This window comes from Salvia splendens, chromosome 19 (genome assembly GCF_004379255.2).
Source record: "Salvia splendens isolate huo1 chromosome 19, SspV2, whole genome shotgun sequence".
NCBI classification, from domain to species: domain Eukaryota; kingdom Viridiplantae; phylum Streptophyta; class Magnoliopsida; order Lamiales; family Lamiaceae; genus Salvia; species Salvia splendens.
In genome coordinates this window covers 20,855,540-20,880,289 of record NC_056050.1, presented here as the reverse complement: position 1 = coordinate 20,880,289, position 24,750 = coordinate 20,855,540, and the positions used below count along the sequence as shown (strand labels likewise).

General features: G+C 41.6%; 4 protein-coding genes across 4 annotated transcripts; 1 reads left to right on the top strand and 3 right to left on the bottom strand.

Annotated features, from left to right (window-relative positions):
• Positions 1-3,523: 3,523 nt before the first annotated feature.
• LOC121780031 (zinc finger CCCH domain-containing protein 20-like) lies at positions 3,524-5,021 on the bottom strand. The gene has a single exon (XM_042177550.1). The coding sequence runs from the start codon at positions 4,945-4,947 to the stop codon at positions 3,871-3,873; it is 1,077 nt and encodes a 358-aa protein (XP_042033484.1). The 5' UTR covers positions 4,948-5,021; the 3' UTR covers positions 3,524-3,870.
• Positions 5,022-14,396: 9,375 nt separating this feature from the next.
• LOC121779661 (protein EARLY FLOWERING 3-like) lies at positions 14,397-18,715 on the bottom strand. The gene is made up of 5 exons (XM_042177024.1): positions 18,447-18,715; positions 17,870-18,214; positions 16,686-17,437; positions 15,470-15,521; positions 14,397-15,379 (listed from the first exon to the last, which is right to left on the bottom strand). The coding sequence occupies exons 2-5, from the start codon at positions 18,083-18,085 to the stop codon at positions 14,555-14,557; spliced, it is 1,845 nt and encodes a 614-aa protein (XP_042032958.1). The 5' UTR covers positions 18,086-18,214; positions 18,447-18,715; the 3' UTR covers positions 14,397-14,554.
• Positions 18,716-20,154: 1,439 nt separating this feature from the next.
• LOC121779149 lies at positions 20,155-22,508 on the top strand. Its single transcript, XM_042176482.1, has 3 exons — positions 20,155-20,226; positions 21,464-21,587; positions 21,883-22,508. Exons 1-3 carry the CDS (start codon positions 20,155-20,157, stop codon positions 22,314-22,316), a joined length of 630 nt encoding a protein of 209 aa, XP_042032416.1. The 3' UTR covers positions 22,317-22,508.
• Positions 22,509-22,844: 336 nt separating this feature from the next.
• On the bottom strand, positions 22,845-24,333 carry LOC121779147 (protein ANTAGONIST OF LIKE HETEROCHROMATIN PROTEIN 1-like). The gene is made up of 4 exons (XM_042176481.1): positions 24,322-24,333; positions 23,722-24,252; positions 23,406-23,631; positions 22,845-23,308 (listed from the first exon to the last, which is right to left on the bottom strand). The coding sequence occupies exons 1-4, from the start codon at positions 24,331-24,333 to the stop codon at positions 22,845-22,847; spliced, it is 1,233 nt and encodes a 410-aa protein (XP_042032415.1).
• Between the last annotated feature and the right edge of the window lie 417 nt (positions 24,334-24,750).

The window sequence follows — 24,750 nt, the reverse complement described above, 5'->3', positions numbered from 1 at the left end:
TGAAGATAAATTGCGCTTGAAAAGTGACGAATGTGAAGAGCTGAAGTTAAAACTGAGCATGAAGACCGAGGAGTGTGTACGTCTTAATGTAGAAATTGTTAAAACCACCAAAATGTGTCAAAATATGAAGATTGTAATATTGTTGTTATGTGTTGTAATTATTTTCCTAATATAATGGTAACACTTTTCTTCTCAAATCAATCAGAGGAGCTTTTTCAGTACTAAGCGTTTGAAGTTTCAGTGCATTTATAAGGGGTAGGTAAATAAGAGACACTTTAATTGTTGTACACGAATGAAGTTTTACAGTCACACATGAAGTTCCCGAATGAAGTTTGAAGTTTCACTGCACTTATAGTCACGAATGAAGTTCCCGAATGAAGTTTTATAATAACGACTTAAGTACCCAGCTTTTGGTGAAATACCACCGTACGTACAAAACGTTTTGTTGAATAACACTCGACGTACTAAACTTTTTGTGAAATAACACCCTACGTACAAAGTTAAAATAAGCAATACTCAATTAATAACAACCGACGTACAAGACTTTTTGTGAAATAACATCCTACGTACAAAGTTAAAATGTGCAGTACTCAATTAATAACATATGTATAGGCAGTTATCAACACAGAAGAAGAGCCTTCTCCCATAAAGGATACACAAAGGGCCTTCGCTCATGGAGTACTACTTTATTTTCTCTTCCTCTCTCTTACTTTATTTTCTTCTCTTTAATCTTTAACACCTCAAGTTCTTAATTCTCGTGTCCAAAAGAAATGCCTTAATTAGACATCCACAACAATGCTTGCTGGCAAGGACGGCGTCCGTGCCGCTGATGCGGCTGACCCCTGCTCGCCGATGTGCTCTTGCCGCTGGAACGGCGCTGCTCGATTCATCGAGCACGTCCGTGCCGCTGAGCAGCTGACATGACAGCGCCTGATTGGCCAACGGCAATGTCGTTGGCAATTTCATTTTTTCTGTTTTAAAAAAAAATCAGATTTAATTTAAAAAATTCAAATTAAATAAAAAAATATTTTCCCACTTTCCAATAAATTATATCCGTTTTCTCCCCACTTTTAATTTATTTTTCAATTTTTTTCCCCAAAATTCTCATTTTCATCTATGAATACATTCACTTCCACACCAAAAATTTCACACCACTACACAATTCTCGTCTAAATTCTCTCATCTTCTCTTATCAATTCTCAATCCTTCACTCTTACTTACAAAAAAAAATGTCCGGCTCCGGTATTCACCCCTCCGACTCCCGCGGTTGGAACCATAAATGGTTCAGTTCACAACCATTTCCTAGTCCGAAAACGCAATTTTCAGCCCCACCTCAAACTCAAGGTTCTCAAGTTTCGGGTGGCTACCAGCCTTACCCTATGGACGACCAAGATACCCCCGATGGGCGATACGGGTGGGCACCCGAACCCAAATCGGGAAGGAGCGGCGGAGGCGGCTCTCAAACTCCTCCTCTTCCTACTCCTACTCCTACTGCTCGTGGTGTCCGCACCCGTACACTCCGGCGGAGATAGATCAATTATTCAAAGCCTATTTGATTATCTCCGAAGATCCGTAGATAGGCACGGACCAAAGCGGGGATAGGTTTTGGTGGCGCGTCTCTCGCCGGTATAATGAAAACCGTCTGGCTGGAACCATCGAGCGCAATGAGAGTATGCTGCGCAATGCTATATTCAGAGCCAAAGAAGAAATCCAACAGTTCCAGGGGTATTACCTCCAGGAAGAGTGGTCGGCGGGGAGCGGTAGGAGCGAGCTCGACATCATCAGTGCTGCCTTGGCGACCTATCAATCCATAAATTACAAACCGTTCAAGTACCTTAGCGCTTGGCAGGAGGTGCGTGTGCATCCGAAGTATAGGGGTAGTGTATCATCCTCCTCCAGCAAACGGTCGTGGTCGGTATCCCTATCCGACGCCAGCGAGGATGAGGTGGCAAGCCAGCTTGCCGAAGCTAATTTGGGTAGCCCTGACGACGACCCAAGCAGTTCCCGACGACGGCCGCAAGGAAGGAAGAAGGCGACGACCAACCGCCGTCGCACCGCGACTCTATCCGCCCCCGCCCCCGCTCCCGCTCCCTTTGTGCCACCTCAACCCTCACTAACTCGTTGTGGACCCTTTTAGCCGAACTCAATTTGGCCGATAGGTCAAATATGACCCCAAGCAACTTGATTCACATTTGGCAATGATACGGGGTCTCCGAAGAACATTGGAGATAAGGCCAAAGGAATAGTCTTCCACGGGGGTATTTTTTAGGATTTTAATTATATATTTTTAGGATTTTAATTATGTAATTTTAATTTTAAATTTTTAGTATTTTAATTATATATTTTTTAATTTTTAATATTTTAATTATGTAATTTTTAATTTTTTTTAATTTATAATAGTATTCCGGATATTCTTAATGGATTTTAATACTTTGGAATTGTTTTTATTTAAATTGAATAATAGAATAGTGGGACCCTTAAGCATGTTCTTGCGGAAGAGCATGGATGTGTGTGTTATACTCTTTTCCAAGAGCACGGAGTAAAAAATAATAAAAATGGGTTCAACCCACATCCGTGCTTTTGCCAGTCTGGCCCACATCCGTGCTTTTGCCCGGGGTTCGGCCCATTTTTAAGACCGTTATCCCTTATATTCCCTCCGTCCCGCACTACTCGCACTTATTTCCTTTTTGAGCGTCCCAAGTTACTTGCACTCTTTCCATTTTTAGTAAAAATTTTCACCTACAGCCGTCATTTTTTACTTTCTTATACACTCATTCCTTAATTTCCGTGCCGAAAAGGAAAGGAGCGAGGTAGCCCGGGACGGAAGGAGTATTAATTAGAGAAAATACTTTAAAAAATATATACTCAATATACTAACATCTTTTATAAATAAATTAGAATAAAAATATGCCATCTGGATGAAGGGAGTACTATATTTATTAGTAATTACTTCTCTTTTGTTGGGTGTGTACATAGTCAACGGATAAGATCAAGATTCACGTTTTACAAAATATTTATTGGTTTCAGTCCACGTTGTTTAACCTTTAAGAATTAAGACTGAATAAAGTCTCTTACTTAGTCCAACTTAGATAGGACTAAATAAAGTATCTTACTTAGTCCAACTTAGATAAGTTCTTCATATAATAATTATACTACTACTAGTATTTAAGTCGCAACATGACCACTAATGTTTTATATGTGGGCCGCTTGGTTTCCTACCCAAAATAGCCAATTAATTTATTTATCTTAGATTTGCATTAATCATTCTTTTTAATGATTAATAATTTAAGAGAACACTCTGGTTATTTTGCGGTTTACTTGTTTTTAGTTCTATATTCTCTAAAACGTAGCCTCATTTATCTAGACAAAAAGGTACACGACTTATCTAAGACTTCGCAATTTTATAAGCAACAAATTAAATAAAGTTTACTACTAGTACTAAGAAGCAGTCTAAAACATCAATACTATACTTATTTAACTAAAAATTTAAACTCTGTAATGAGATATGATTGGAGAATAACTATAACAAGAATAAAAAGATAAAACTAAATAAACAAGCTAAAGAAGATTTAGCCTCAAATTTGAATACACAGAATTACAAAATTTGCAAATGCATTTTCCCCATATAATATCTTTTTGGCCCCATAAAAACCCAAATCAATCCAAATTAACCACAAAATAAACATCATAATCAACCCGTAACCTAATTACCCGACCAGACCCGACCCGGCCTAAAACCCATATCTACAAAGCGGAGCATATTCAATGAGTCAGAAGATGAAGAAGAATATTTACCGTCAGAAAACTGAATCAAACGACAAAGGCTGCCCTATCCAAATAACCACCCGACCCGACCCGACCCGATGATGTTCACTTAACAAGCTCCGAAACCCACCCGAGATCTGGTACAGAACCCGTGGACTCGCCCTGCCCGACCCGATCCAACGAGTTCTCTTTCCCGAGCTTCGAGTAGATCCTCTCACGGAGCGCCCGACCCGACTCGACCCGCTCCATCGCCGGCTCCTCCTCACAAGAACTCTCCCACAGATCAAACGCGTTGAGCCCGGAGCGGGCCACGGCTCGGGCCGGAGTTGCGGGAAGACTCCTGAATCCGGGTCGAATCTTCGCCGGGCTGCACGGAGACCCGTACCCGCCCCCCCAAGACGGCGGGCTCATGCTCAATCCCATCCCCAAATTCACCCCCATTCCCATTCCAAGCCCTAATTTCATCTTATTGATCTGCATACCTCGCATCGATTCCGCGAGTTGACTCATCGGCGAAGCTGGCGGCGAAGCAGCAATCGGAGACGAAGGCGGAGAGTACTTCGATGGAGACCTAGGAGAGGCTCCGTTCGGCGCCGATTCCTCGCCGGAGGCGGTGTTGTACGGAAGGATCCGGAGCTGCTCAGGCGTGTGGGCGAAGAAGCAGACGCGGCGGCGGCAGTGCGTGCCGTCCTTGCACGGCTGCGTCCGGTAGCGCGCGGGGTGGAGCCAGCACTCGAACACGCCGTGCGCATGCTCGCACGCGTCCCCCTTCCGGCACGCGCCCCTGCGGAAGTCAGGGCACGCGGTGCCGGAGTAGTGGTACCGCCGCGGATCCCGCCGCCGCGCTTTCTCACCGGGGTGAGCGAACGGGCACTCCGTCCAGTCGTGCGAACGCGCGCGAGCGCACCGCTTCACCTTGAAATCGAACATCCGGAACTCGTCGCATGAGTAGGCGTCCACCGGAAAATCGAAATCCTCGTCGTCCTCCGCCGCGGCGGAGCGATCCTCCTTATTCGAAGGGAGGTAGCGCTGCAGCGCAGCTAGGGCGACGTCGTATTGAGTAACATCGCCGTGGATAGGTGGAGAAGAGTGAATGTGAGGCGTCGGATTGGGATCGTCGAGATAGGGATCCCAATTAGGGATCTGAACGGTCGGATTTGAGCGCGGGATCATCATCATCATTATTTCGTTGAGTTTTGAGGAAGAGTGTAGCTCAGTCTGTGAAGTGGCGCTGTCATGATCGCCATGGATATGCATGCCAAGGTTAATATATACAGCTTGTTAACCGTGGTTGGGTTAGTGTTAACCGTGGTTGGGTTAGGGTTATTATTGTAAATTGGCTAGTTTGGTATTAGTCTAACAAGTGGATCTCTTTTAACGAGGAGAAAAAGAGGAAAAAGAAAATGGGAAATAACGTAAGAGCATCTCCAATGGAGGACGTCCGGACGTGCGTGACGGGCGACCGGGACGTCCGCCATTATGACAGGGGAGGTCGGATACGGACGTCCCGTGAGGACGTCGGGTGTCCTCGGACGTCGGCGCGACGGGTGGGCGGACGTCCGCCATTGTAGCGTGGGTCGGCCGTCCGATTTTTAAAATTTTTAAAATTTTTTTAAACTCTATATATACGGCTCGTTGAATTTTATCGAAGAGTTTTGGACGCGGAAGGGTTGTAGTTGATGTTAATACTTTTTTTTGTTTTATTACTATGTAATTTTTTTTTCAAATCATGTATGCTTTTTTTTAATGAAGTTGTTAATTTTTCCCGTTCGTATTCGTGTTGAAATTTTATTTCCGTAAACGTAAATTGTTTTATTTGTGAATTTGTGATTTTTTTATTGCGGGAAGTTCTAGTGGGAAGGGCGATGGGAAGGGCGGATTGTGAAGTGGATGTCCTAGTGACGTGGCAGTGGGATGAGAAGTCCTAGTGACGTGGCGGGAGGTGTTTTCGGGATGTCTTAGTGGATGTACGAGTGGGACATCCACCCACTGGAGATGCTCTTTGTAAATTACTTCAAATCCGAAGAATATCGGATGCTTGTTTTTTGCTGGGGGGTTTTGGATATCTATGGGTCCGTTTATTTTTAGTAGGACCGGCTTAATCGCTATTAGTAATTTAATTACTTGTGTTCAAATAATAATATTTTTTTCTTCATATAATATTGATTGTTGATCTATTCTACTACTACTATGATTTTATTTTATTTTATTTTTTATTCAATTTCATTGTTAATGTCAATCTTTACCTAAATGCATAAGTCGGGCTAGACTAGACTAGACTAATCTAGAATCCTAGATTTCATTTAAGTTGAATTAATAGATGAATGTTATTCATGCTATCAGCAACGCTGTCACTTATCCGTCCCTTAAATTACTATTCATGGGTCACACTGTACTTTTTTATTTCATCTCTTAACTAAGGGACGGAACCTGCAACCCTTCATTTCTTATCTGTCCCTTAACCGTCCCTTAAATTACTATTCATTCAATTTCATTTTTTATTTTTATTTCCAACCAAATTCAATTAATAAAAACACACTTCATTAAATAAAATAAACTTACAACATAAAATTCGTAAAAAACATAATTTAATAATTTCCTAAAAAAATTAAAAATACATAATTTAAAAATTTCCTCGGTCAAATTTTGCTCAGATGTGCTCCATTAGATCATCTTGGAGTTGGGCGTGGGCGGAAGAGTCACGTGTCCTTGCCCGAATAGACAATCGTTCTTGTATAGACGGATGCACTCCACTGCGTGGCGGACTACTTGCGGTAGAGCTTCCGGGGGCTTCAGGGTCGAACCAATTTCTCGCCTCGGGTCCTTCGTCTTGGACAATCATGTTGTGCAAGATTATGCACGTAAACATGATGTCGACCATGCTCTCCATGAACCACGTACGAGCCGGGGCTTTGATAATGTTGAAGCGCGCTTGGAGAACCCCGAACGCCCGCTCCACATCCTTCCGAGCAGCCTCCTTCTTCTGCGCAAAAAGCGCCTACTTTGGGTTCACAGGCCTGGTGCACGTCTTCACGAAGGTTGGCCACTTCGGGTAGATGTCGTCGGCAAGATAGTATCACATTTTATAGCTTCAGTTGTTAGCGGTGAAGTTGATGTCCGACGCTTTACCATCCAAAACTTCGGCGAAGAGGTCGGATTGGTGGAGCACGTTTATGTCGTTGTTCGAGCCGGGGACCCTGAAGTACGCATGCCAAATCCATAGCCGGTAGTCGGCAACAGCCTCAAGTATAACGGTGGGGTGGGTGCCTTTGTGGCCGCTCGTGTACGACCCCCTCCACGCCACCTGGCAATTCTTCCATTGCCGGTGCATGCAATCGACGCTGTCAAGCATCCCGGGGAATCCGTGCACTTCTTCGTGAAGGCGGAGCAGGAACTGGCAATCTGACGTGCTTGGCTTCCAGAGAAATTCGTCGGTGAAGGCTGCCCGCACGCCGTTGCAGAATTAGATCAAGCACATTCTCTCAGTGTCCAATGTGGATGTATTCGTCGAACACATCCGCCGTTTGTCCAGTTGCAAGTTGACGGATTGCTGCAGTACATTTCTGCAGCGTCGTGTGGCTGGGACGGCCGACGGCGTCGAACCTTTCTTGGAAGAACTTTTCTCGGGCTGCCAATGTATTTGCGATGTGGAGAAATAGCAGTCGCCGCATGAGAAAACGGCGACGGAAGTAGGTATCTCCCCACACCGGGTTATCTCAAAAGTAGTCGCGGACTAACCTTGCAGCGGCTTCCTCCCGGTTACGATGGATGTAAGTCCGGGAGCGTCTTTGGGGCGGCGCGGCTTCCTCCGCCTCCCGGCGTCGATCTTCTTCAAGTGATTCTTCCATTATTCGACGCATTTTCTCATATGGATCCATTAGATCGATTAAATTTGGGGGAAGAATAAAATATATGATTTGAGATGAAAATTTGAGAGGAAAGAGAGATGATTTGAGAGGATTAGATGTGTGTTTGTGTGTGAAATGAAGATGAAATATGAGTATTTATCGAGTAAAAAAAATAATAAAAGGAAATCAGTCGAAAACGGTAATATTACAGTTTTTGAATTTTGAATTTTTTTATTAAATTCGAATTAAAAAAATGAATTATTGCGTCAGCGTGACGAAACCCACTCGCGGGCCGGCGAGTGGGCGTCACACATGGCCCCAGCGAGCGCCACGTCGCGGGAGCGCGTGGCGAGACGTCTCGGCGTGACGGGTGATCCGGCGGGCTGGTGACGGGACGGGACGCTGCAACGCATCCCACGCCCATCTCGTCACGGAGGAACGAGACTCGTGTCACCCGCGTAACGCGTTGCGGGTGGTCTCATATGGCATACTGTATCGGGCATTTATCATTCTTTTCTTTTCATTTAGAAATATTTGTCATCACCTGTCTTAATTTACCTTTATTATATTATATTTATAGTTATAAATATAATTAGATGTAATGTTTCATTAACTGTATTTATATTTATTTATAAAAATAAAACTATATAAAAAATATAACTAAATTTCACTCATTTTTCTATTTTTATTTATTTATACTTTCTCTATACCGCTTAAGTAAGATATTTTTTTTCACATAAATTTAGATAATGTTGTGCAATGATTTAAATTGTAATACTATTAAAATAGGAGAAATAATAAAATAGAATAGAGAGAGTAAAGTAAAATTTAAAAAGAGAATGAGAGTAAACTGACAAAATAAGAATGAAAAATAATTAATTATTATTAAAAAAGAAAATATCTCTTTAGATTGAGATATTTCGAAAAGAAAGTGCTCCGTACGTCTTACTTTGATTGAGACCGAGAAAGTATTTCTTAAAGCTCATATCAATATCATATAATATGAAGTACTATGCATAAGGCTAGGAAAATTGGTCGTGATAATATCGAAATAATTTTTGGGACTGAACTAGAGTTTCACCCATTTATTTTTTTGATCTAGTGGATAAATTAAATTAAGCAAATCTTAATTTTATACTAACATAATTTTTATATATTTTAGTTCATTCCAGAAAGACAGAAATAAAATAATGTAGTATTGTATTGAAATAAACTTGTGTAAAGAACTATGTATGTATTGTTTTGATGATTCAACGGTAAAAATTAGTTTTGCATATATCGGAGAAAAATAAGGGTAGTGCAAAAGAATTGGCTGGGTTGGTATTTCATAAAAATAACAATATAAAATAAAATAAAATAAAATATTGGAATCACGAATCTACCCTTGAAATAAACTTCTGTGTAATGAACTAAGTATGTATTGTTTTGACGATTCAACGGTAAAAAATTCGTTTTGCCTATATCAAGAGAAAAATAAGGATAGTGCAAAACAATTGGCTGGGTTGGTATTTCATAAAAATAAAAATATAAAATAAAATAAAATAAAAAATTTTACAGGAAAATCACGAATCTACCCTTGAACATTTTTCATAAGTTACCGAAGGGGAAGCCCGTTAGTTGAATGGTAACCAATAAGATTGAACTTTGCCTTGTCTAGTTCTCACAGTCCGTGACATTAGCTTTTTTTTTTATATCGCTGAAGACTTAGAGCATCCACAATAGGAGGAAAGGGGGAGGACGAAAAAATGGGGCGAGGGTGGGACTGTCTATAGTGGAGAGAACGTCCGCCCCGTGGCGGAAAAGAAAAATGGGGCGAGGGTGGGGCGAGGGTGGGGCGCCTCCTACGGGGCGATCGCTGGGCGATGGTGGGGTCCGCGGGGCGAAATGGGGCGATGGGTGGGGCGGTCTATAGTGGGGCGCCGGGCTATGGACGTCCGCCCCACTTTGATTTTTTTATTTTTTTTTTAAATTTTTCAAAAATTACATCTATAAATACTCCTCCTCCACTTCTCATTATTTACACACCAAACATTCCACCTCTTCACACACATATTTTGGGCACGTAGGGGAGGTGCCGGTGCAGTGTGAACACTATTATGATGTTTAATAGAATAATATTTCGTTGTATACTTTTACCCCCACTTTAATACAACGAAAATGTGGTGTTTAATTTTAATTTCTTCACTTATACCCGTGTTTTTATAATTACGTATAGTCCGATAAATTTAATTAATTATTATAATTTAATTAAAATTAAAATGAAAATTGGTTATAAAATTTTGGGGCTATTGGAAGTGTCCGCCTATAGTGAGGCAGTGGAGGAAAAAATTGGGGCTATGGATAAAAAAGTGGGACCGTGGATAAAAAAAGGGGGCGGGGCGATCGAAAGCATCCGCCTATAGTGGATGCTCTTATACTTGGCGTTTTCTTAGAGGAAATGGGGAATCTCATCACACGCAGGTGTCACCTTGCGCTGCCACGTGGAATTAATTTAGTTGCGACTTCCGAATTGCAACAACTACCTCAATTAAATTTAATAATTTATAGACTATAGAGATTCGATTTTTATTCAGTTAATATTTATGAGTATATCTACATATCAATTATAATTTTACTACACATGTCTAAGTTGCGGGGCACCGTCACGTTAGGTATTATTGTTCAAGGACATTTTCATCTACAAACATCCAAAGGCAATTGAAAATGCAATAAAGGGTGAATTCATTGATGCTTTAAATAGAGGCTTTTGTCACCCCAACTACCAAGCACAATAAAATTTAATGATCCATACCCTACTTATTTATTGATTTCTAGTGCAGTTATGCGTACAAAATTATACCTCCCCATTCCTACTTGCCGACGGTATATTGCACTCAAATGTAATAGTAATAATAATAATAATAATAATAATAATAATAATAATAATAATAATAATAATAATAATAATAATAATAATAATAATAATAATAATTGTCTTAGTTTGTTTAAATAAGACATGTATATTTTGTTGCTCGAATTTCATTTGATCACTTTTTGAATTATGTTACTACTATTTTCAATTGTTAATATAGTAATGAAGGTTGACACGTAAGCATCCGACGTGGCAAGTAAATGTGGACAACGCATGTGGACAAAATATCTGGGTTTATCCAATTGATAATCCTGTCGCCGAATCGGAGAGAAAATCTGTAGGGTAGGAATAAAGGGCACATGCGAGTCACGTGAGGCGTATCACCGCCACTGCGTGAGGAGCACGTGTCGGTTGGTGAGTTGGCCGTTGAAAGCAAAGAGTGAATACGTGGCGTTTGGTTTGGATATGGATTGAGTTTGTCATTGCTCGTGAATTTGACTATCCTCATTCCCATCTCTCTCTCTCTCTCCCACCCTATTTAGGGTTGGAAATGGAATTAAGCTTAACGTCTAATTTTACTCCACGTCTTCAAATCTTATCCAAAATGTACGGCGCTCAACTACCTCCACTTTGGTACTATTCGGTGTTCCTATCTCCATGGAATATCTATGAGAATAGGAGTCATTTTTAGGTTTAACCAAAATTTGGTTTTAACTTGTAGTTGAGTTTCATTTTAACATAATATTGAATAAGTACTCCCTCCTCCGTCCCTAATTATTTATTATAATTTAACTCAGCATATGTTTTAAAACATATAATAGAAAGTAGGTTTAAAAAGTTTGAAGAATATGAATCCTACATTTATATATTTGTTTTATAATAAAATGTGAGTGAAAATGAATTAATGCAACGTGTGGTCTACAACCAAAAGTGATAAAAGTAAAAGATGACAAATTTTTAGGGACAGATAAAAATGAAAATAAGTGATAAATTTTCACGGACGACGAGAGTACTATATTTACTATTTTCCGTCTCAACTAAGATGACACATTTTCATTTTTAGTTTATCTCAACTAAGATGATACAATTATATTTTTGACAACTTTCTTTCACTAATTAATACACTCAACTCAATCATTTTTCTATTTCCAATTAAATATTCAACTCTCTTTCTCTCTTCATTTAATAGTTACACCCACTATTCTCTCTCAAATTAATCATATTAGGGTGTCCACTATAAGGCAGACACGCCCAATAGCTTCGCCCCAGTTTTTATCCATAGCCCCAATTTTGTTGTCCACAGCCCCAAAATTCTATTTCCGCCACTATAGTGGACACCTCCAATAACCCCCAAATTGTATAATCAATTTTCAATTTAAAATATTTTTAGTTTCAATCAAATGTAATTTAAATAATCGTAGTGTAAATAACTAGAAAACGAGGTAATTAGGGTCGAATATTCGTTGTATTGCAAACCGGTAAAATAATACAACGAATAATTAAAATGAAATACAATTACAAAACTCCGCCACTGTCTACTCAGTGTCGGAGTCGGCTTCCTCGTCTCCCTCTTCTTCTTCTTCTTCTTCTTCTTCTTCTTCTTCTTCTTCTTCTTCTTCTTCTTCTTCTTCTTCTTCTTCTTCTCTCTCGATGCTGCCGACCGCGGTATCCCCAGGCGCATTATCAACCAACCCCAGTCGACTCTCAATCCGAGTGATGAGCATCTTGTAGACGTTCCTGACGTACGGATCAGTTTCCCCTGCGTATGACCTGCATACGTCTTGCAATTGTTGCATCAACTGCACGTCTATGGTATTGGCCAATACCTCGTGGGATTGCACCATGGGCTATGGGATTGGGGCGGGCTGGTGGATGCGCGAACCGGACGCGCCGACCGATAGGCGGGAGGCACTTCTACCCCCTCTGGCACTGCGGATAGAGGCCTGTTGTCCCATGGGCCATCGTCGCCTAGTGTGAGTATCGGCTGGCTCTTCGACTTGTTCGTCGGACTGCTCGAACACTTGCGAGCCGCTTCCACTGCTGTAGTCGCCGGCAAGGTTGTGCCTTGTGCGCTTTGGCCCAGGAGCTGTTCCCACCTCGTGCGCCACGATTGACCTGAATTTCAGACAATCCGCGAGGACAAGATACTCTTCCCACAAGGTGAACTTCGGCCAGCCCTCCGTGTGGTATTGGCCTTCAGACAGGTTCTTAACATCTGCTGCGCTGCGGCCACTCTCAGCGTGGCGAAGGTTGTTCTCGTATATGGACGCGAACCGCTTGGTCGCATGGAGAATCCTACCCCACTTTTTCCGGAGCTGTTCTGGGTCGCGTCTCTCGGCGCCGTCGGGTTTGAACTCCTCGTATGCAAACATGACGCGCCTCCAAAAACTTCCCCTCGGCCTGATCTGTGCCCACCACGGGGTCCGAAGTGATAGCATCTCAAGCCTTCGCCACGACAATGCTCTCGTCTTTGGTGTATGGCTTGCCCCGGTTGGACCCATAACTAGAGCCACCGCTACCGCCAGTGCCACTGCCCTCGCCACTCGAAATGCCGGCCCCGCTGCCCGTGCGCCCACAGACGTGGCCGGTGCCACGACTGCCGCCTCTGCCCCTACTGCCTCGGCCCCGACTGCCGCTACCTCCTCGGGTCGGAACGGGCATTTCCATCCGTGCTGCCGGCGTATCTGGGATGCCAGAACTGAGCAGACCCATCATAGTATCAAATGCGTCTTGATCTGCTTCAGTGAACGGAGATTGGCTGGCTTGGAAAGGGGACCCGGACGCGGCTGGTGAAGCGCGTCTAGGTTGGGTCTGTAATCTCCAAATGCGGAACGACTCAGATTCCGCTGTAAAGGTGGCGGAGTTGGAGAAGACCTCCACGACTGAGATGAAGGAAGGGGTGGACTCGATGCCCACGGTGGGGGAGATTGATTCCAACTCCAATGCTGGGATGGAGGCGCATATCCGCTAAAGCCCGACGGCTGAGAAACATATCCACCAAAACCCGATGGCTGCGAAGGATAGGCTGAGGGATTTGATGGATTGCTGCCATATCCCGATTCCTGAGAGTCGGGTGATTCGTCGTCTCCTCGGTGCATTTTTTAGAGAGTGGTTGTGTAGATAGTGAGTGGATGGATTTTGTGAAAATGATGAAAATAGGTGGTGGGGAGTGGTATTTATAGAGGAAAAAAAAATTTAAAATCGCGCCGCATGCGCCGCGGCGGATGTCCGCACTATAGTCACCGCGCCTATAGGCGCGGCTATGTCCCCCCGCCGCGTCCTCGCCCCGCACCCGGCGATCGCCCGTCCGCCCACCCTCGCCACGTCCGCCCCGCGGCTATAGCCGCGTCCACTGCATAGTGGACACTCTTAACCAACAACTCTTAAAATCGTAGGTCGGCTAAGAAATGTATCATCTTAGCCGAGACTGAAGGAGTACATGCGTTTACAAAAATAGTTTTGTCGACGATAAAGTTTTAATGCTACGAAATTTGTAAAGTAAGAGACAAGAGAAGTTATTGAAGTAATGCTTGTTAGAAAGAAAAATTCACTATAAATAAATAAAGATTAATTTTAATGAATGAGATAAAATAGATGATAGTGGAGTACTACTATATTATTTTCTCTATTCCTAAATATAGAAGTAAACAAACACAAGTTTTAATAAATATTTTGAATGTACTGTGAGTGGATAAAGAATTTAATCTCCCTTATAAGTGGTGTTATCAAATTGAATATACTGGAGTGGACTAAATTTTTACAAATTTTAGTAGCGCAACCATATAATTAGATCTTTGTATTTTGTATGCATGAGATCATATTAACAAAATTAATCTGATCCGAACCATTTTTAAAAAAAAGTTATTCTCATCAAAAACCACAACAACCGCAAAAAATACTCACAATACTAATTATTGGGTTTGCACTTTGCATTCATCAAACGCCAATCACCCCTCACATTTGATCAAATGAAATACCACTAATTCTGGTCACATGTTAGAAAAAAGAAAATCACAGACTAACACATATATGCTACTACATTTTTCAAGAATTTGCAGATATAACCAAAATGAAATGGAGTTGCAAAAAGTTACACTGAATCATGCTGAATTCTTTCTTGTTGAATGGACCGGAAAATTCTTGCAGCAGATTCAGACGCCGATACACCATTGCGCGGCACAACCTTGATCACCCGAGGGGTGCGAACCCAAGGACGAGACTGCGTAGGCAGGACTGGAAGAATGTTTGCTCCCTCCACACTGCTACTAGGCTGTCTCTCACTTGGGCTGCTAGAACTGCTCCATTGCACTTCGATCTCCTCAGACGGATGCTGGTCCAGCCCATCCAAGTTATTCTCAGTAGGCATGGCAGCTACGGAGTGGGGACTCATCATCGGCATGCCATAAGGGAAGTAGCCATGAGGCGCATACGGATGCAACGAAGGAAAAGGGTATTGGGGTATTGCAGTAAATACAGGAGCCAGGAAGCCACCTGTCGCCGGATTTGGCCACGAGCCACAACCTTGGCCAGGAAATCCGGGCGCTGGATACGGCTTGTATACCAGTCCTTCTGAAGGAGACATCACAGGAATCAACCACTGGTGCCCTTCCGCATGATTGACAAGAGGGGTTCGAGCATTGTTAGGGTCGTTGCTTGTGATGGCAGGCGGTGATCGAGCACTGTCTGCAGACGGCCTGCAGCTTGAAGGCGGAACCTCGTTTTGAGCTGCAGAAAAGGGCACTTTCTCAAGACTGTTTTCAGCAGAGCGTTCTTTCTTGTGAGGTGGATTATCTGAGTTGCATTTTTCCTTCGAATCAAGAGGCCGTTTCTTCCCTAGTATTGGTGTTGTAGGTTTGGTGACAAAACCCGAGTCCTCGACCAAAAGATTTGGCCATGCAGCAATCATTTTCTGAACCTGATTTAGACATTTTTAAACACATAAGCATTCATAGAATGAGATATCAATCATCGCAAACCACTTGACCAAACAAAGAGATGGCCTTACCTTTATCAATCTATGCAACTCAAATAATTGAACTGCAAAAACTCTCTGCTGACTGAAAACAGGATAGAGATTAGTCAGAAAAATGAAGCGAAAAGGTAATGAAGTAACGCAGCTTAGCAAAAGTAGCAGTCATTATCACATTGCATGGCACTAAGATCATTCAAGTCCCAGCATGGCTCACCTCTTAAAATTGGGAAAGTCGAACAGGCGTGAGAAAAAAACAACAAAGTAGCACCAGGATGATTTCCAATGAAAATAAATATAGAGCCAATTGAGATGCTAAATACTATACATGGTGATAATAAGGACATGATCATACCTTATGTGTATTAGCTACTATCATACTATGCATGAGATATTCTAATTTTCGGTAAGTGAATGTCATAAAGCCATGGCCCAGAATTTCTCGAAGGAACTGAGAGAAGAAGACTATCGATTTTTCGAGTTACTCGTTCAATAGAAAAAATTCGAACACTTGTTATTCTGATGACAAAGGCAAAGATTAATCCAGCGCGTTTCCGTCTTGATGTCAAAACCAGCAATGCATCTGCAGTTAGTCATCTAAGCTCCTCCAGCAATATTATAATGACAAAAATATCCCAAAAGACAAACCAGAACCGACAAGAAGGAATGGACCATGGCTGATGGACTCACCTCGAACCAAATGATATAATCTCATATGAACTCACCATGCTATACAAAATGTCATGCGCTCTCTGAATACATCAAAGGTGGCTGAAGAATTAAATTTCCTCATTATGAGGTATTAATATTCTGCACCAAAGCCACCCACCGTTTAACCATGCGACCAAACAAACTACTAAAATTGAAGAAAAAAATCCTTGATGCTACACATGACACTAACTATTAATAAAACGTAAAGCAGCATTAATAAAATCAGGAAACTTTTGACACAGAGGGAGTCCCACATTGTAGAATTCTCCATCGACGTTAAGTAACCTTTCAGAATTTGTATATAGATGCAGCAAATCTCAAAGGATGCTCTTAAAATATCCAACATTTTAGTACTTACCATTCTTCTGAAGCCATTAGTTGAAGCAGAAATGAAATAAAATGACTAGATATACCAGAAACTTCATAACTAGACAGTTCTTCAAATATCTAGCATGCACTGGACACCAACATATCATCATGACAAACTTATGTAATATCTCTTGAACATTGCATACACAACATAGTGAGCACGGTAACTTACTTCATGATAGCTCTTCTCGCTTGCCAGAAATGCTTCTGGCCTAATATACCTACAATATCGTCTGGTGTTATATCCAGGGCAGATTCAGTATTCAAAATGGATGATTCAGAAACACTGTCGCCCCTCTCCAAGATCCCTATTTGCGGAGGCCTACTAGACTCATCTACATGAGATCCCGTGTCATCACTAAGATCATGGACGATATTCTCCTCTCCCAATAGTGAAGCTTCCTCTGAATCAGATGAATTTGTTTTCGCTGCAGCTGCCATGTTAGCCCCCATAGCAGCACTATCCTGACCATCATTGTAAAGTTGCGACTCAGCACAGAGCTCTTGCTGTCCACTATCATCAGTCCTTAATCTAGTTCCTGGATCATGACTAACAGAAGAAATGGTTTGCTTCTGGCAAGCCACAGACTGATTCGAATTTTCTCCCTTCTTGCTTCCCTCTTCTTGTCCTACACTATGCTCAAACATGCCTGTTCCTTTGGCCTTTTGGAACTTTGATGAAGGATGAGGAGGATCGTAGGGTGAAAACTTCTGCTGGTGTATGCTGTTGCTATATTTATCGATTTTTGCAGGTACAGGCTGGAAGAACACAGGAACCGTATAGTCGTCTTCATCCACTTTCTTTCTTTGCTCCACTTGTGCCAGTGGAGTGCTTAATTCGGAATACTGGCTGTATTGCATCTCAGATGGATGCATAGGATGTAGTTGCCAAGCAAAAAACATTCCCCCGTCATTTCCACCACCCTGCTTGTAAAAGTGATCGAAGCAATCAGGGTAAAAACTTTCAACAATGAAACTAGCAAATCATAGACACCCTCCAAGGCGACAAACATTAAAAATCTGGTCCTATTACATCTGAAAACCCTTCAATAGCTACATATACCTTTCCAAAGTTACCAACATTGCTTCATACAGCTTACCCTTGCCCCTACCCATTTAAGCAGAATAGACTAAGCTAATGAACTAGCACATATTTGAACCACAGTGATTAACATATATATAGATCTAAGATGGATCAACCAATATCAACATTCACAACCTTGATACTGAAGTACAACATCTCTTGATAATGGATTTGATACTAAGTACAACATCTCTTGATTATAGATTTTATCAGGTTAAACCAATTCAAGAATTGGAGCTCGTTACCAAAAACACAAGGTTCTCAAAGGCTACCTGGCTCGATGGAGATACCAAACCGGCAGCGTTATTACTCAGATTATGCGCCAGCTTGGAATGGCTGAACCTTTGTGAAGGGATGCTAAGCTGCTCATACAAGGCCATCTTGTTCCTCGGTGGTGCTCTTGGCCCTCCCTTCTCAGTATCATTTACATGTAGCCTGGGAAACATCGGCCCCATAATTTTTTCCCCATCATTCCCTCTCTTCATCATCTCTCTCTCTCTCTCTCTCTCAATATATAGATATAGTATATATTTAGCCTCTTCTCTTTCTATTTCTGAAACAGCATTTACACACAATTGTCCAACTTCTCAACTCTCAAACAGTTCCACATATATCACCTGAAATCCATAATTCCCATCCAGCAAATATCATTTATATGTAACAAATTAAAATTTCCTCAAAAATATTTGACAGAAAACAAGGTACAACTACGCAGATATGATTTAACACCCCAAAATTAATAACGAACCATATTATCCATATGTACAATACAACAATTAAGCAGAACAGCACACGACACACGGCAAAGTCAATTCAATTTATAAAACTAAACCGGAGAAAGAAGTTTACCTCTTCAGAAGCTGAACTCAATGCACTACAACACGATGAAAACAAAAAAGATACTCATACTTAGCGAAATCTAAAAGGAGAAGAAGTCCGTGGGTTCTGATTCAGCTTTTGTGGACCAAAAATTGGATAGACCAGAGAATCACACATCAAATTCAATCCATCCAATCATGGTATGATTAATAAAATCCCTAATTATTAGGTATTGCCAGATTACTGTCCAAAGTGGGAAGACTTTCTGTTTACGTTGAAATTAATCCTAATTTTTATGACTCAGTTCTTTTTAGCGTCACACTTAAAATTTCTACTACATTTTTCTAAAATAAAAACATCATTGTCTTTATTAATTTACAAATTAAATTTTGTGGCGAAAAATAAATGGCGATCGAGTATTTTTGTTTTAAATTGACTTGATCAGAGTGGGGCTTATGGTTATAGATAAATGGATTAATTATTAAAGAGTCACCACTTATGATAATGACCTGATTAGCTGGAAAATGTATGTGGCAATAAAAGTATGCGTGAGGTGGAACTGTGATAAACATCAGGGTTTTAATTGATGGAGAGTGATGTTGGAAAATCTAATAAAGTGGCCAAATCTTGGAAAGATAAGGCGATGATGCATCATGCACTTGCACCTCATAAACCATATACATACATGTATTCATAAAGAAATACTTCTTCCGTCTCACTCTAAGTGGAACATTTCATATTTAACACCAGATTTTATGTAATGTTATTTTGTTAGAGCATCCACAATGGGGCGCCCTATAGCCCGCCCTATAAGGCGCCCTATTCTCCACCACATCGACATTTTATCCTCCATCTCATTCACCTGTAGTGGGACGCCCTATAACCTGCCATATAATTTTAATTTCCTTGGGCGGCAGGGATTTTATGCATATTTATTTTGTGTGTTAAGTGGAGAGAGGAAAGTAAGAGAGGGGGAATAAAGTAGAGATAAAGGTATTTCTAATTTTAGTAATGAGTCATCTTGGTTGGGACAAACCAAAAAGGAAAGTGAGTCATCTTCAATGGGACAGATGGAGTATTTGTTTTTTTTTTTATTTTTTATGTTTGCAAATATATCAATTAGCAAGAATAAATAAAAAAACATCACAAATTAAAGGCAAATCCTATTGTCAGTATTTATTTTTTATTTTTTATATTTTATGCGTGCAAATATGAAAAATCATCGAAATTCATTATTGAATTTAGAGAGAAGTTGAGATGGGGAAGAGAGTGGAGTGAAAGGTGTGAAATGAAGTAAAAAAAATTGGTGATATATATAGAAGAAAATACAAAAAAAAAATTTAAAAATGAAAATGTGTGCATCGTCTGGACCTATCCTCTTTACCCCGGCGCTGGCCGGTCCGCTCGCCGAACCATTGCAGCAGACGAGCGCCAAATCGGCGAGAAAAACGGCGAGCGCGTGCCGATTCCCGGGCCCTGGCCGATGCGCTCGCCGATCAGCTGGCAGCCATTCCAGGCTCCCGATCGGCGAGCGATCGACTAGCCGATTTTTTATTTTTTTATTTAATTTTTGAAACACTATATATACGCGATTTGCACGTCATTTTCATTCGCACCACTTGTTTTAACGAGTTTTCTCTCTATCTTAATTTCTGTACAAGATCAACAACGCGAAATGAGTAACGCGGGTGGTAGTAGTGGTGGTAGTGGTGGGGATGCTGAGGAGTACGAACGGCGAATGAACGAAGAGCTGGAGGCCTATACGTCCCATGAGATAAACCGGATGATACAAAGGGCCTTGCAGCCGGCTGTACCTAGACCTCGACCCGTTGTCCACCGCCGAGCAGTGATTGAGCGGGATCACGTAGCTGAACATCAGCGGCTATATGAAGACTACTTCGCACCGGAGCCGCGGTTTAACGCCAACCTTTTCAGGCGACGTTTTAGGATGAGCAGAGCTCTGTTTATGCGTATTGTTGACGCTTTGGAGCGTCGATATCTGTGTTTACGTAGTTCTAGCCTTCTAGGGATTTTGTTATATATGGAAGAGAATTTGTATGGATTATAGTATATTACTGGACTACTAGTATATCATTTTTATAATTTTCGAAAACTAAAATACCTACACTTATGCATCCATCTCTATTGACTATTGGGGCTCGTTTGTTTGGCAGAATAGACCAACATGTGTTTGCATATAGTTTACACTATATTGATGTTGGCTGAATTGCATAGTTAACACTCATTGCTGTTTGTTTGTCACTATAGTAAACTTGTGTTTGCAATTTGGTTGTTTGGTATGCCACACCGAAATGTTTGATAGTATTGTGAATTCCCCTAAATAGCCTCGTCAATTACTCATAATGCCATAAATGTCCTCCGAAAACCCTTAGGCGCGTCCCCAAATTGAGTTTGGCGCCTCCCAAATTTCGTATTCAGTCAAATTGGGGATTTAACACCCACTCCAAAATTGACGAAGCATACATCGATTCCCAGCAGGAGGCAGCTCATCCAAATCTTGTCTACTCCGACCGGTCATCGATTATCTGTTTCGGTGGTATGTTTTCGTATCATGTATTCAAGCAATAGAAAATTAAATTGTTCACTGTATAATTGATCAATTGCACAATCTAAATAGGCTTAAGGTTCTAAATTTGTTGGTTTTGTATCCAATTACTAGGCATTCGTCAATTGCAAATGTGAGATTATATGTTTTACTATAACCTGAACCAATTTCACAGCATATACGATAATCAGTTCTGAGTTATCATCTGTGTGGGTTTTGTGGTTGTTTTTTTTTGGTTGGGTATTTTGTCAGTTATACCGTTTCCTACTGTGAATTTCACAAACTCGGGCTAGGATAACAGTTGGGTGGATTATTGATGTATTGGTTGAATGCGTTTTCTTGATTGATGGTGTAAAATATTAGTCATTACCTGAAGCTAGCTCCCATGGGTTCCCAACAATTGAGTGCCAATGACACCAAAGACAGCCCAATGACTGATGGTAATCCCTCTATTTAATTTCCTTCATTCCGGTGTGATCAGTTTGTTCGGGCTACTAATGTCGTACACGGCGATCTTCTCACCTTCACTCTGGTCGATGTCGGAATTTTCAATGTGAAGAGGTTTGATAGCGCGACGCATTGTCCACCACAGGGAGACGTTGACGGTAAACTCACTTGCCTCATTACAATTTGTTCAATTTTGGCGTCATATGTGAACATTGTATTAGTTTGATATAATGAACTTCCGACCATCGAAAGAATGTATAAGAAAGGAGGTAAATTAGTTAGTGTTCGGTTGTACAAATTGTGTGTTCGAGCAGACTGAGGGTTTGAGTATTTTCATCTTGTAGCTCATGTTGCATCCATTGACTAGAAGGCAACACATACACCAATGAGTATTATCATTACCTAGTTTAATCAGTATTCTGGACTGAAACACTTGATCATTTCTGTTTGAAGTTGATGACGCCCCTGATGTGGGAGGCATCTACTCTCCGGACATCGAAACGTCCGACGATTACGCGCCATCGGACAGTGAATCTGACACAACCGTGGATGAGGAGTACGCGGACGATAGCAGGGCACTAAGCATCGATGAATTGCCTACATTCGTCATTTCACTAACCCAGGCGAACATTGATCGCAGCATTGAGATCCCGTATGGCTTCTGGCAACGCCATATCCCAATGGGGGCTATTGAAGCGGGCGTGTCTATGGTGACCGAACGAGGGATGTGGCGATGTACCCTGAAACACAACTCGAAGAAGATATGGGTGAAGCATGGGTGGACTCGTTTCAAACACAAGCACAATCTGGTGGAAGGGGTGCGTTGCCATTTCAAGCTCGTTGATGCTTTGGTTGTCCAATTTTACGTGTGGTTTGATCGTCCTTAGGTCTCGTTTGAAGCTGGTATGGTAGCTATATGCAGTGTTAGTTAGGTTAACTTTATCATATTGTAGTGGATACTTGCGGTGTGTACGCTCACATGATCCTCGCAAAATTTTCTGATGGAATTGCTTTCATGCTTGATCATTGGGTGTAATGTATGGTACTGTGGTTCAGTGTAATGCAAGTATGTTGCGTAAGGGGTACAGTTCTTATGAGATACGTATGCACATACCTCTGTTTTGCGAACTATAATTGAGGTTAAAATATGTGTCTCACTACATTGGGAGTTATTATTGGAAAATTTAAAACCTCAACTAATGTGAAGCCTCCCACAAACTGATAATTGGATAACTGTGAAGAGATGAAATCGAAGGTAATAAATTTGAAACAACAACAGCATCAATCTGTTTCATAGTCCGCATTCAGCTAACACATGCTATATCAGTAATACATAATCCAAATTATGCCAATAAGCCATAGAGATCAAAGTTGCTCAGAAGACCGAAATAATGCAGAAACTAATTATACTCATATCACTCGTTCATCCTGTGACCCCACATTGCAGCCGCCAAATCATCCCTCTTCTTCGTCCACAAAGCTGTTGGCGAGACAGCATTAATAGTGTGCACTACCGGCTCTTCATTTTCACTATTACCCCCGTCAGCAGGTGTATTAGTTAAGCATTCCTCATAGGGATCCACCTCTAAATTGGTGCGAATGAAGTTGTGCAGCAGGAAGCAAGCTATTATCAAACCGGTTTGCACATCGATAGGGTAGAAACTCGGGCTGCGCAATATTCCCCATCGCATCTTCAAAACGGCAAAGGCACGCTCAATCATATTCCTTGCTTTGGTGTGCTTCAAATTGAAAAGTTCTTCGGGAGTCTGAGGCGCTTGTGTTCCAGGACCCCACTCCTTCAAATGATATCGGACGCCTTTATATGGAGTGATGAATCCTTCACTGTTAGAATACGCATTGTCGCAGAGGTAATAGCAATCTATAAAATAAGAGCAACGGTTCATGATAAAGGCTAAATTATGACAATATGCAAGCGAAATCTGCATAACTATCAATGAAAAATCATAATGATCCACCTTTGGGAACTTTCAGTCCAAGCGGCCGGCTAATAGCATCCCGTAGTATCCTGGAATCACCTGCTGAGCCCTCCCATCCCGGCAGCACGTATACAAAGCGGAGTTGTCGATCGCATACCGCAAGTGTGTTGGTTGTTACCTGGCCTTTCCTATTTCGGTACCTTGGGGTATCCGCAATAGGAACCCTCACGTTGATATACGTACCATCCAAAGCTCCAAGACATCCCTAGTGTCAAGCAATAGGAAATTAGGGTTAGACATTGGGCCTTCCTAAATAACACCTCTAAAACAACATTTCGGTTCACAGAGAACAGACCTTAAACCAACTCCACCGTCGGTCTGTGCAAGCATCATCAACGGGCTCGGGTTTCACTAAAAACACCTCGTGCAAGGTAAGGATACCACGGAGCACAATATGCATATATTTCGACACGGTTTGTGAAGAACGCATGAAGTTATGACCAACAATCCGAGTCTTTTTGTGATGAGCTAGAATGCATAAAAACATTGCTACTTGTTCTTCAACCGTAACAAATTTTTGATCTATTAACCCAACTCGGTCACGCAAAAGACGACATAATCTACCAAATGTGTTTCTATCCATTCGAAGATTGTCTATGCATGATTTATCATTAACACGGACAAGCCTGTCTAACTGTTTTACATGGTTTGGAATGGACTCAATCAGTTTTTCTGGTGCATCTCTACCACCACGTTTCCTTTTTTTCGGCTTAGGTCTAATCCAAGTGAGTAGCATGCTTACCAATAGGAGACTGATGCTTAGGTTTTTCAGTAATTCCTCAAGCAAAATCAGAACGGTCGTCGATTCCTCACCTTTCCGGTTAACCTATACAGATTATATGAAAGAAAAAAACATTCAGTTACACATCTGATATAATTAGAAATTACAGCAAACCACATATACCATTGACTGCATATTACATATACACACAACGAACGACTCATTACATCTGACAATTGTGTATTATCTCCATAAATAAAATGAAGCCTACATACGAATTGAAGATGTGTAGTACTCAAGCATTTTGTAAAACCTTACACTCATATTTTGATTTGGCTCGGCCATGGCTCCTATGCAATTGGGGTTAGCCCTAACAAATGAAGCCGCCCAAGCTTTTATGCCCACACTAATCTCCGAATTCGCGTCGTAATTGAATCCCTAAACCCGATTACTCCACCAATTCGTCTGGCACAAACTCAGCCCGCCTTAACCGGCCACGATCTTGAAGCAAACTCGCTCACACTTTCGCGAATTGGGTTTGGAATCGGTGAAGTCGCGAAGAGGATGGTGGATATGGGGGGTAATTTTGTATTTAGGTTGAGA

Excerpts from the sequence above, each read along its gene's own strand:
- LOC121780031 (XM_042177550.1), bottom strand. The coding sequence starts at position 4,947 with ATGATGATGATGATCCCGCGCTCAAATCCGACCGTTCAGATCCCTAAT.
- LOC121779661 (XM_042177024.1), bottom strand. The coding sequence starts at position 18,085 with ATGATGAAGAGAGGGAATGATGGGGAAAAAATTATGGGGCCGATGTTT. Across the intron at positions 17,438-17,869 it reads TGGTATCTCCATCGAGCCAG|GGTGGTGGAAATGACGGGGG; the intron begins GTAGCCTTTGAG and ends TTTTACAAGCAG. Across the intron at positions 15,522-16,685 it reads GCGAGAAGAGCTATCATGAA|TCAGCAGAGAGTTTTTGCAG; the intron begins GTAAGTTACCGT and ends TCCTGTTTTCAG.
- LOC121779149 (XM_042176482.1), top strand. The coding sequence starts at position 20,155 with ATGAACGAAGAGCTGGAGGCCTATACGTCCCATGAGATAAACCGGATG. Across the intron at positions 20,227-21,463 it reads AAAGGGCCTTGCAGCCGGCT|TTTGTTCGGGCTACTAATGT; the intron begins GTACCTAGACCT and ends CGGTGTGATCAG. Across the intron at positions 21,588-21,882 it reads ACCACAGGGAGACGTTGACG|TTGATGACGCCCCTGATGTG; the intron begins GTAAACTCACTT and ends TTCTGTTTGAAG.
- LOC121779147 (XM_042176481.1), bottom strand. Across the intron at positions 23,632-23,721 it reads GACGGTGGAGTTGGTTTAAG|GGATGTCTTGGAGCTTTGGA; the intron begins GTCTGTTCTCTG and ends GCTTGACACTAG. Across the intron at positions 23,309-23,405 it reads TGGACTGAAAGTTCCCAAAG|ATTGCTATTACCTCTGCGAC; the intron begins GTGGATCATTAT and ends CTTATTTTATAG.